A 12,066-nucleotide genomic window follows, 5' to 3' on the forward strand; every position below is an offset into this window, starting at 1 on the left:
GCCTTATTATATTAAAATGCTGGCTTTCTAATACAAAGTCTCCGTGATGCTTAAATAAATGCAAAAAACTCTCCTCCTAAAACTTACGTGGACTTGTAGTTACACAATCACGAGTTCTTGTCAAATGCAAATAGTTCCGTTGTTACAACCTGCTACACTATGGAATGAGACCTGATTTACGGACATATGACCACTTTTGCATACGTTTAAATTTCAGAGCTCCTCCCCTTCCCACTACCATATATCTTAACAGAAAGCAAACCTCTAAACAAAGAAACAACCGAGTGTAGACTCACGGAAACTTTCTTCAACCAGAATTGTAAGTAGTCACATTTGTTTTATACAGTGCTTTATACAATACTGATAGCTAACAACAACTTCACAGTAATAAACATTAAAAAAATAAAAAGATAAAAAAATAATAATAAATAAAGGAATCGAGGAATTTAATTTTGAGAGTTAAGTAGGCCTATACATGCCATATAAGATGGCGAATTTACTGGTTGTGTTATTGTTGGGGGTTAAAAAAGCCTCCTTAGTAGCACAATGATCATATACCAAATATTAAACTCAAAATATGTTGTTTCAATCCCTAAAATTCAAACCTTTAATCCAGGGGAGACAATCTACCTGCGGTCACAGTTTTCTGTGCATTCATCAAACACGAGCGGATAAAAATAGTCCGCATATGATAGCGGTTTCCTGATGCACAAATATAATATGCAATGTTTGCAGAAGCACACAGTGATGGTCAGAAATGTAAGAATAAATAAAACGGCGCACAATACTTTAATACAAAAACTGGAATAGCGACTGTAGAAAGCGAAAGAACGCGATACACGTCTCCCGGAAATCCTGCATAAAAATTATTCGAAACTACAGTATACATCCGACTTTCAGTCAACGGTCCATGGGAAGTGACTTAAACTGTAATTCATCGACTGGCCACTATATATATATAGAGAGAGAGAGAGAGAGCGAGAGAGAGAGCGAGAGAGAGAGAGAGAGAGAGAGAGGGGCTGGCTGCAGTAGAGAGTCAGTCCAATTGACATTGGTTTGGTCCAAATATATATATAGGTATCGCCTATAGATTAATAGAAAGCAATAAATGAAACACAAAATCCTATGAAACCAATTGAAATTCATCCAATGTAAAAACAGCGTTAATGATATAAAGAATATGATTTTAAATTACTTTCGAAAGTACCTTCAAAACAGCTTACTGACGTCATCCCGACGTCTTAGTTTATCAATCATCAAAAACAGATTACAAGTATTTTTGCGAATACAAACGTCTCTTAACACGGTTAGTCGCACTTGCTGCTCTTAAGTTAAAGTCAAAAGCTGTATTAGTTAACATTAGTTAACTAACATGAACTAACAGCTGTATTTTTATTAACCAACAAAGTTTAATAAATACTGTATCAAATGTATTGCTCATAGTTAATGTTCGGCAATACATCAATGTTAACAAATGAAACCTTATTGTAAAGTTTTACCCTAGAAAACTAGATTTTGCCTGATAGAAAAAAATATATAGTCGACAAAACCACCAAATTATCAAATTAAAACATTAGTCAGAAGAGTTTAGTAACAGACACAGCATTATCCACTAAAACATTTATTTAGCTTTCATTTTCACTTGTCAATTCAAGTGATAGATAGATAGATAAACCATTCATTAATTAATTCTGTAGTAGCAGTCCATAGAACAGAATCCAGCAAACTCTTTGTCTGAATAGAAAGTTGTGAAGATGCCCTTCTTTCCAAGAACACAGTATCTACAGCATCACACATCTGCTGAGCTCCAGCTCCACTCCGTATGTCTTCCTCACATCTGGACTGACAGACTTCCAGTAAACCATACCTACACGAGAGAAAAACAAATGCTGAGAGATTCAAACAAGAAGTAACCAATAAGTAGAATAAAATATCCAATAAAAGCGCAAGTGTCTGAGAGTGCACGTCTGCGTAACGTACATATGCTTCCTGTGCATGGTTTCTAAAAGAATGGAATCGCAAAAAGGTGATTAGCCCTCTATTGCATGAAATATTACTTAGACATGGTAAAAAATGTTTTGCATGTTTTTATTACTTAAAATTAGCTAAATAACAGATATATATAAAAAAAAATGTAAAAAAAAAAGTTTAAAGGGGGGTCGTTGGTAAATTGTTGCCATATGGCAACAATATGCAATCGTGGAAAGTACCATAAAATCAACATTTAAAAAAAAAAAAAGTAATTTTATTTAAAACAAGACTCAACAAATCCATCTCATACTTAGTGAAATGTTTAAACAAACATTTATACAGTGAAAACATTATATAATTTCAACAGTTATCTGAAATGTCTGGTAATAATAAACAGGAACCTGGAACCCGGAACCTGTCTCACTGAAATACACTATTCATTAGTTTAATTTCATTTCATTCTCTTCATGCCTTGTGAAAGTCAACAAAGCAGTTCCTCTCTGCAGTAAAGCAGAGGAAAACTGCACACTTGGAGCACTTGCTTCTCACAATGCCCTTGCATCCTCGCATTTTGCATCTGCCCTTCTCAGATACATGCAAGGGCCAGTGGTCTGTGTGGTAACTGCAGGCAGGATCTAGCTTAAATTACAAAATAATAAAAATTATAATGTTTTTATCTTTAAAATATGAGCAAAAGTTGTAAACATAGTCTCAGAGTAGTTTCATGCTACGTAAGTCAATGGGACTCCATTAGGTTGAATGCACCAGGACGTTTCCATATTTGCATATAGTTGCCATATAGCAACAAATGTATTTTAGCATATTACAAAAAAACTTTTAAAATCAAAACTCAATTTAATCTTAAAAAAATAAAGTTTACTTAACCCAGACAGTGATTTAATTTTTTTAATTTAAAAAAATTGTTTCTAAATTCTGAATAAAAGGCAATCTTCGGGAGCCCCAGACAGTGATGTTTGCACGTCAATGTCCATGAGAAAAAAGGACTGGCAAACAGGATATCCTGGTCATGTGACCTCATAAATTGTATTTCCTTCGAAGTAAAAGCCCCTTTTTCACAACTAACTGTAAAAACATAGATTTTACATCACAGCTTTTTAGAAAATTAAGATAAAGTAATTGTTGCCATATGGCAATGCTATGCAATAGAGGGTTAGCACTCATCTATACCACAGGTTATACTAATATTTGGTTCATGTGCATTGTGATGGAGAGACTTTGAAAATGTCTACCATCACGAGTTTCACTGTTAATCTTGGTGCAAATGTTTTGCTTCATTTGTTCTCTTTTTAAATATCTTATTATTTGTATTTATTTACTTAAACTCGTTTCTAAATCTCGTATATATCAAATATGTCAAATTTAGAATATGTCAAAGTATAAAAAAATGGTATGTTCTAATTTGGGTGGAGCAGGAAAAAAAGTATTTAAGATGGCCACCACTAGAACTTGGTGGTGAACAGAGAGAGCTTAGACAAGATTGTTGTGCTGTGTAGCCAGAGGTGGGTAGTAACGAGTTACATTTACTTCGTTACATTTACTTGAGTAATTTTTCGTGGTAACTAATACTTTTCGGAGTATATTTAAAGATGGGTACTTTATACTCTTACTTGAGTAAATTTTTGGGGAAAAATCTGTACTTTTACTTCGTTACTGTGGGCGACGCTCCTCTCGTTACTTTATCTTCATGCAATAAATGTTATAAATGCTTCAGTTTATTCCAAACGCGCCGTCTACTTTTCTCTGGGCAATGAGCGATGCCCATTCGCGAATGATTCATTCTTTTGAGTCAATTCTGTTCAAAGGCTTGATGAAACCAATTGGCAAACGAGTGAATTGGTTCATGAATCAGTTTGAGTGAGTCGTTCAGTTCCCTGCCGCACGCGCTGAGCTCTGAAGCGGTTCACTCAGAGAGTTGTAACGTTTAAGATCATCAGCAGCGTTGAAAACGGGGCTATGGAACTTCACTGAATTGAAAGCTAATCTGCAAAAGCCATTATTTGCTTGCGATGGAGATCCTTATTAGATGAACGCGTGTGCTGTCTACTGTTTAACAGGTAATAACTTGGGCTACATTCGATTACAGTACATGATACCACTGTTACATTAGTTTGTTGTACGTGTGTGGCTTATAACAGAGGGGATTCAAGTTGAATGCATCTTCCAAAAGACAAAAAATAGCCGATTAAGATTTTATTAATTTTAATACAATCACACCGGTACGAGTATGTTCAGCGAGTCATATCATCAGCTGCTAAATTCAGATCTGTGATCGCTTGCTGGCGCTGAGCCAGAGACAGACGCGTTTTTACAGCGCTGCACATTAACCAATCACACACGGTTCTGTTGAGCTTTTGAATGCAATGGCCAATCAGAGGTGTTCCGATGAGTCATCGCTGAAATGTCGGTGCTTCCTTCACTCGCTTACTGACTGAATACCTCTTCCTGGCTAATTCTCTCGTCAGAAACAACAAAGTGCAGATGTGTGTACGAATCTATAAATAAGAAATTGATTTCACAGTGTTAACAGTTTCAGTGATTTTAATGGGAGTTTCTGAGAGTGATTGAACTCTAGACTGTCAGTGAAAATGATCTTTAATAATGTAAATGTTATTTGCTCTCTTTCTGAACAATGAAAGATTAGTAGCAATATTTATATCACATTAACTTTCAATGTTAAATTCACATTTAATATAAAGTCAGTTGTATTAAAGATATGTTATGGCATGACATCTCTGTTACTTAAGTAAACAGACAGGGTTTTATAATAAATTACATAAATTGGAGTAAAGGCTGATGAAATATATACATTTACACACATACATTACATACATTTTATCTATATATCTAAATAAAAATAGGCTCCGTATATATGACCCAAAGTAACTAGTAACTAACTACTTGAGTAGATTTTTTATCCGATACTCTTTTACTCTTACTCAAGTAACTATTCAAGACTAGTACTTTTACTTTTACTTGAGTAAATATTTCTAGAATTACTTTTACTTTTACTTGAGTAAAGTTTTTGGGTACTCTACCCACCTCTGTGTGTAGCAAGGGAAACTCCAACCTCGATGTTGTAGGGGGAAGTTGGTACTGTTTTTAGTTCTTGCAGTTCTAGTTTTAGACTGTTTTTATTACAATCTTTGTTTAGAGCTCTTATACTTGTTTATTTTCATATTTTGCACACCTTCTTAAATACACAACCCTTTGGACACCAGCTTCACTATCGATCCTCCTTGTGACTGCTTGGGTCCCTATCACATGCATGTACAACCGCAAAATGTTGGGTTAACTTCAAAAGAGTGAATGTCCTTCGAGTGCACTTTGGGCAATGGTAAAGTCAATGATGAGGATCTAATAAAAGAGGCTAATCATTCAGAGTAAAGTTACTCTTAGCTTGTCTCGTCTTCTAATGTTGACAATGTGCCTCTGAAGGAAAGTCAGTGTCTTTCTCAGGTGTGTTGGATATGTTGAAAATGTTGAATGTTGAAAGCAGAATACATCCAGAAGGCTGTTATGAAGCTTCATCAAGGCTGGTGCAGGGACACACATCTGTTCCATCTTCTGTCACCACAGAAGAGCCCTGAGCCCTCGAACTATGATTGACATTTTACAGTCAGTACAGTCAGGTGTACGGTAGGAAAGGTGTAGCAGGGCCCCCCTACATAAACAAATAAAATAAAATAAGAATAAGAAAGATAAAATGCATTTTAAATGTCTTTAGATTCTGTTCCATCCTCTTTGGCTCAAGACAGTTTAGTTACATACAGTGCAGAACTGCAAAAACAATCAGTAGTTCGGCTCCAAATCTCAGCTAGAAATGGTCATTTAAAAAAAAAAAAAAAAAAAAGTAAATATAATTCAATATGGTGCCTTTATCGCTGTTTATGTTTCTCTTTCTTCAGAAAAAAAACAAATACTACGAAAATAAAAATTGATCAGTTTTGTTGATTTGACACGAAATGACCCAAATTATCTGTCATGTAGCATGCATAGCACAACTAAACTCGTAACGTTACCTACGTTCATGATGAAGCGCTTGACGTCTGTGGATTTGAGTAAATCTTTCACATGGTTTATAAACACTGCTGCACAAAAAGGACATCGATAGGGACTACCAACTTTATCAACAATAATAAACTAAATATAAATAACTAGAGCTGCAAGATATAACACAAAGTAAATAAATTATGATCGTATTGTAACAAGCTATCGTAACGAACATATTTGTGGTATATAAAGCAAAGATAAACGCATGATGCATTTCACCACGTCTTCCTTCCAGTTTAAAGGCGGTTAGCATCCGGGTAATTGGTGCATTACCGCCCCCTTCTGTTGCAGCATAATGATTAAAAGTTTAATGTTTATCGTTGATTGGCCAACACAGTAACTCTCCTTTCACCAATGAGAAACCTTTTATCACGCCCATTTCCCCAGGCTGGATTTAAATAGCACTGAAGTCTCTGCCCTCTGTATTTGCAAGAACTTCACCAGTTTGCCTGTCCTCACCCTGCTGCTAAACAATTACTAAACAATATTCCAGCACACTTACTTGTACCTGGACTTTAGAGAACAATTGTGATGTAGAATGACAACACTAATGTTAGTGTCATTGTTAATTGTTTGGGTGAGCACACTGTGTCGTTAGAACCAACCTCAAATATAGAAGAGAATCAGACAGACCTTTATAAAGTTTTCAAGACAGACCTTATATGAACTCTGAAGTATGAGCTTGCTTTAATTGCAAACTAATCTTAACTGCCAATTCAATTCATTATAGACCCTGCTTGTATTTTTTTTTTATTAAAGATTTACAAATATATTATTTGATTAACTATATATATAAATAAATTACTTTGAATCTAAACAAATCACACCAGTTAACATTAAATAGTTTGTGAACTGCTTTAAGAGCACAGTCAAGACTGTTATGGCTTTATTTCTCCTAGTGACACGAAATGGACACCAAAAGTGTGATGACTGAGGCACTTGAGCATCTTGTGGATAAAGAGCTCAAACAGTTCATCTGGCATCTGTGCAATGGGGTCATACAAGGCACAGATCCGATTCCCAAGGCAAAGCTTCAGAATCCTGAGCGTGAGGATGTGGTGGACTGCATGGTACAGTATTACGACGATGATGCTGGGAAGATCGCAGTCCAAGCACTACGCAAAATGAAACAAAACGAGCTTGCAAAGAAGCTTGAACTCAAACTTAAAGGTTGGAGACCTTTAAGATGTCGTATTTCTTATATTTCTATATGTATACATAAAATGATGTTAGATTCTTTGAATATATCTGTGTCTTCAGTTCCACAGCCTGTGAAGGAAGACACAATAGATGGCCCTGAGCCTATGGATCTGCAGCCCATCCAGGCTGACTGGCAGAGACCGAACAGTATTACCACATGCAGCCAGCAATTTAAGAACACACTTCTTAAACAAAATGCAAATGATGCAAGTATCTCTGTTTCCTCAAACTTGTGTGGAAATAAAATATTCATTAGTCCTGCTATTGGAAGACTGCCTTCCTGCATCATGCATGTGCTTAAATTCTGCAAAAATTCTGATGTTTTTTTTTAGGTTTATATACCAACGAGCAGGTCTCAGATGAAAGGTTCAGCCCTGCTGATCACCAACATTAAATTCGACAACATAAGTGACAGGAAAGGGGCAGAGAAAGACGAGGCGAACATGGACTGGCTGCTGACAGCTCTGGGTTACAGAGTTGAGAAACACAGAGATCTCTCTGGAAATGTGCGTAAGACAAAAGTCTGTATATATAGAGCTAGCAGATTTCTAGTGAACACATATTTATATCTAAATGTAATATATAGCATGCATTTCGTCTAAACATAGTTTATTTATTTACAGGCAATAAAGACAGCAGTCGAGGACTTCTCTAAACGTCATGAACATAAAGACTCGGACAGCACCTTTGTGGTTATCATGTCCCATGGGAACAGAATCCAAAATAAAGATGCCATTATAGGTGTCCATTATCATGAAGATAAACACCCCACTGATTATTTCTTTGTTGAGGACATCTTCACCCATCTGAACTCGGAGAACTGTCCCGCTCTGATTGATAAACCAAAGGTTATTCTAATTCAGGCCTGCAGAGGAAGTACGGCATCATTCACTTTCGTTTCTCTTTTATTTCTTGTCTTCCTCATTTATTTCACTTTCCATGCCGAAATATTGTGAAGTCTTCTGTAAATATCTCACAATTACCCATTTCTCTGTCCAGACCATGAAGGAGGTGTGTATGTTCATGACAGTGTGCCTGAATCAGACTCCTGGGTTCACAAGGAGAAAGACTTTGTCTGCTTTATGTCCACCATCCCTGGTGAGTCCTCTAAACAAATACATAATTAAATAAAAACACTGACTGCAGATATGAGATGTGTTCCTCACACCTGTTGATTTTGCTCATATTCAAAGGTGGACACGATTAAAATCACATTGTATTTTTGTTAAATATATTAGTTTGAGGTTGGTCACACTTTGAAGAAGAAACTGCCACAGTAAACTGATGAAAGCATTTGAATGTTCATCTAAAACGGCCAGTGTTTCTTCCTTAAAGAGCAAAGTTTAAAGGTTGCTTTGTACTTTATTGTAAGACCTAACAATGAATAATCTCTACAGGTGTGAAGGCATACAGGAGTCGTGACGATGGAAGTTTTTTCATCAGCTACATAGTGGATGAGCTCAGTAAGAGCGCTCATAAAGATGACATTATGGAGCTGTTCAGGAAGGTAATTTAAGGAAACCGTATTTAAATTAGTGCGCTTTATTCCGGGTGAATTGATTTTATTTACCTCAAGAGCACTGATCAGTTAAAATGAATGAGTTTGCTTCTTGTAACTTCAGATATTATCTTTTGTTACAGGTCGGCTCACGTATGGAGAAAGACCCACAATTCACAGGTTGGAAAAAAATACTGCCGTGTTTTGAGAGGACAACCCTTGTAAAGAAATTTTACCTGTTCCCTGAGCTCTAATGATGTTTAGAGACCAATCACTACAGGTGTAGTGGGTAGAAACATTGTCATGCCTCCTCAGTTGATTAATCACAGTAAATTAAGACAATTTTCTTATTACAAGTTTTCTGAAATGTTGTTTAAACATGCAAATGAGGCATTATCAAACTAAATATACACACATTTACATACATTTCACAATAATAAAAAAGAGGTCTAAAACAATTAATAAAGTCAGGTTGAAAATTCAGTGCATAAGAAAAAAACAGCCTCTGAAGATGTGTATTTTGAGGGTTTAAAAGATTCTTCATAGCAACGTGTGTGTGTTCAAGAGAGCAATCATACATCGGTGTGGATTTATTTTCTTCTTTTATATTAATTAAATTATAATCACTTAATCATTTTATTATGCCATATGATCATTTATAATAATCATTTAAACCAGCCATTTCATTGATGAGTTATTTATATCATATTATTATTCTTTATATTGTTTTCCAAGTCTTATGATGTGGTTTCTAGGGATATTTATGTTCACGAATAAGAGATTAGAGAATGTCTCCATTTCAAGGTTTTTAACATCACGGGACATTCATGATATAATAACACTTGTTGGATTTGGGCTGGTCAGATGTTTCAGTCTGAGCATTGAAATATATAATATGCAACTATGATTATTCAATCAACTGGCTGATAAAATACTGTTAATACAGGTTTGGGTACCAGACAAAATTGGTTTGGGGTATCAGAGAAAAAAACCTTTGCTGACTGGGGTTTTGGATATAAGACAAACACTCAACAAATAGAAATATATAGATGCATATAGTTGAAGTGGAATAAAATCAAAACTTAAGTGAAGTGGAATAAAATAAAAATTTATTTAAGATGTTTTCTTTCCTCTAAAAGAAGACAAGTTATGGAAGTACAGTAGCCCAAAATCTCAAAATTTACCAGTGCATGAAAAACAATGGTTAACGTCTTCATAATAAATCACAGAATAAATGTAATTACCTTTTTTTTTTTTTTTTTTTTTATACTGATCTCACTTAATTAAAACTTTCTTATATACTACACTATAGCCATATTATTGTATTAACCATACATTTCTGGAGTCACCTCCATCCAGTATGTGCAATGTGCACACATTTTAACCTCAGCTGACTAGCTATAAGAACTTTTTCTTCTTGTTTGTTTGATAAAAGTGCAAAATAATCAATAAAGCTTTTCTAATTTGTTACCATGCCTTTGTCCCTTTGCTCCCATTCGTGCGTCTGCATCTGGGTTTGTAGATGATTTAACAAATGGGAAGAGCTTGACTCTCTTTGAATATTAAACTGAATCTGATATTGCTGCATAAAAAGATTCTCACACAAATTATAATGAAACTTGACATAATATGGACATTGCAGACACGCACTCAACTCAGTATCAATAGTGTTAGATGTTTGATCATTATAAAATATTAAAAGATGTTATTATTATTATTATTATTTTTTTTTTTTTATTAAGGGGGAAGTCGTGGCCTAATGGTTAGAGAGTCGGACTCACAATCGAAAGGTTGTGGTACCTTCAGTACCACGGCTTAGGTGCCCTTGAGGAAGGCATTGAACCCCCAACTGCTCCCCGGGCGCCGCAGCATAAATGATGAACACTGCTCCGGGTGTGTGTGTGTTCACTGCTCTGTGTGTGTGCACTTCGGATGGGTTCAATGAAGAGCATGAATTCTGAGTATGGGTCACCGTACTTGGCTGAATGTCACTTTTTTCACTTTCACTTTCACTTTACTTTCACTTTCACTTATTAAAGATTCTGGTTCATTATAGATATTAGGTCTAGGCAATTTTTCCGATTTTATAGATTAATTCTAATTTAGCATTTTGCCACATTTATATATATATATATATATATATATATATAAATCAAGGAATTGCAATTTTGAATAGAAGTATTGCCAAATGTAAGAACATGCTAATGATAACAGTTGAGAGAAAACAATGATGGCTTGACTGCATGAAGGCGCACGAGTGGCAGAGAAACTGCCCTGCAACAGTTACATTAAGCATGTGAGCTCCATTACATTCAGATGTAAACAGTGCAGGAACCCTTTGGTTTTCAGTCTGTCTCAGCTAACTTTCATACAAACCATTACAGTACATGATCAGCCATCAAGACACTGCGTCTCTCCAGGAACAATAGTTTCTGTTCAACAGTCAGAATAATGTTCGCTGGGACAGGCACTTCAGTAAATCCTGCAATAAGAGAATCACTCCTGAAAAGCTCACCTTCCTCCAGCGTTTCTTCTCCAATGTGTCCTCAACATAATCCTCAAGCTTTACTCTCACTACCTCTGGATTTACACTAGTATTTAGTCTTGACATCGCAGTTGTTATCCTTTTGTACCCAGAAGCTGTCTGCAGGGGTCAAAGGTTGTGTAATAGGTTAAAGAACAGTTAAAAACAGACCTTTTCTACAAGGACTGAACCACTACAAACCCTTAAACCAACACATCTGGAAATGCAATGTGTGCTAGAGTCATTTTATTTACACATTCAGATTGGGACAGAATTTACAGCACTTCATTAGTATTCTGCCAAAAAAAAAAAAAAAAGCTTTTTAATTATTATTAGATTTTGTTTACAGTACAAGTGCAATTTACAACACTTAACATGTCTCTATCTTCATTTTTTATTGGTAAAACTGATACTAATCGTTTTTATTATTAGTTCTGATATTATAATTCTTAATCTGGTTGGGCTCCTAAAACACCAGTGTGAATATAATGCAGACTGAGGCACTTTCACAACAACAACAACAACAGAGGTCCAGCTTCAAATTGAATGCTCACAGTAAAGACAGATGTCCTTTATCTTCTCCCACACTTGGTACGTCAAGAGCTTCTGAACTCAGTTCTGCATCTGAAAGTGTGTATTTCACAGTAAACACACACACACACACACACACACACACACACACACACACACAGTTCATCTCGTTAGTTTACTTGTATCACATATCTCCCCAGTCTCCCTGCCTGTTGTAACTGATTTATTACTGTCTTGGCATCTGACATGATTTTAAACATTTCAAAGAAAA

At 35.6% G+C, this 12,066-nt stretch overlaps 1 protein-coding gene across 1 annotated transcript; it reads left to right on the forward strand.

Moving 5' to 3' along the window:
• The first annotated feature begins 209 nt into the window (after window positions 1–209).
• On the forward strand, window positions 210–10,210 carry LOC113115174 (caspase-1-B). The gene is made up of 8 exons (XM_026282598.1): window positions 210–319; window positions 6,942–7,212; window positions 7,303–7,448; window positions 7,575–7,748; window positions 7,866–8,118; window positions 8,242–8,340; window positions 8,640–8,749; window positions 8,884–10,210. Exons 2-8 carry the CDS (start codon window positions 6,951–6,953, stop codon window positions 8,992–8,994), a joined length of 1,155 nt encoding a protein of 384 aa, XP_026138383.1. The 5' UTR covers window positions 210–319; window positions 6,942–6,950; the 3' UTR covers window positions 8,995–10,210.
• The last annotated feature ends 1,856 nt before the right edge of the window (window positions 10,211–12,066 follow it).

This window comes from Carassius auratus, chromosome 1 (assembly GCF_003368295.1).
Source record: "Carassius auratus strain Wakin chromosome 1, ASM336829v1, whole genome shotgun sequence".
Classification (NCBI taxonomy): Eukaryota; Metazoa; Chordata; class Actinopteri; order Cypriniformes; family Cyprinidae; genus Carassius; species Carassius auratus.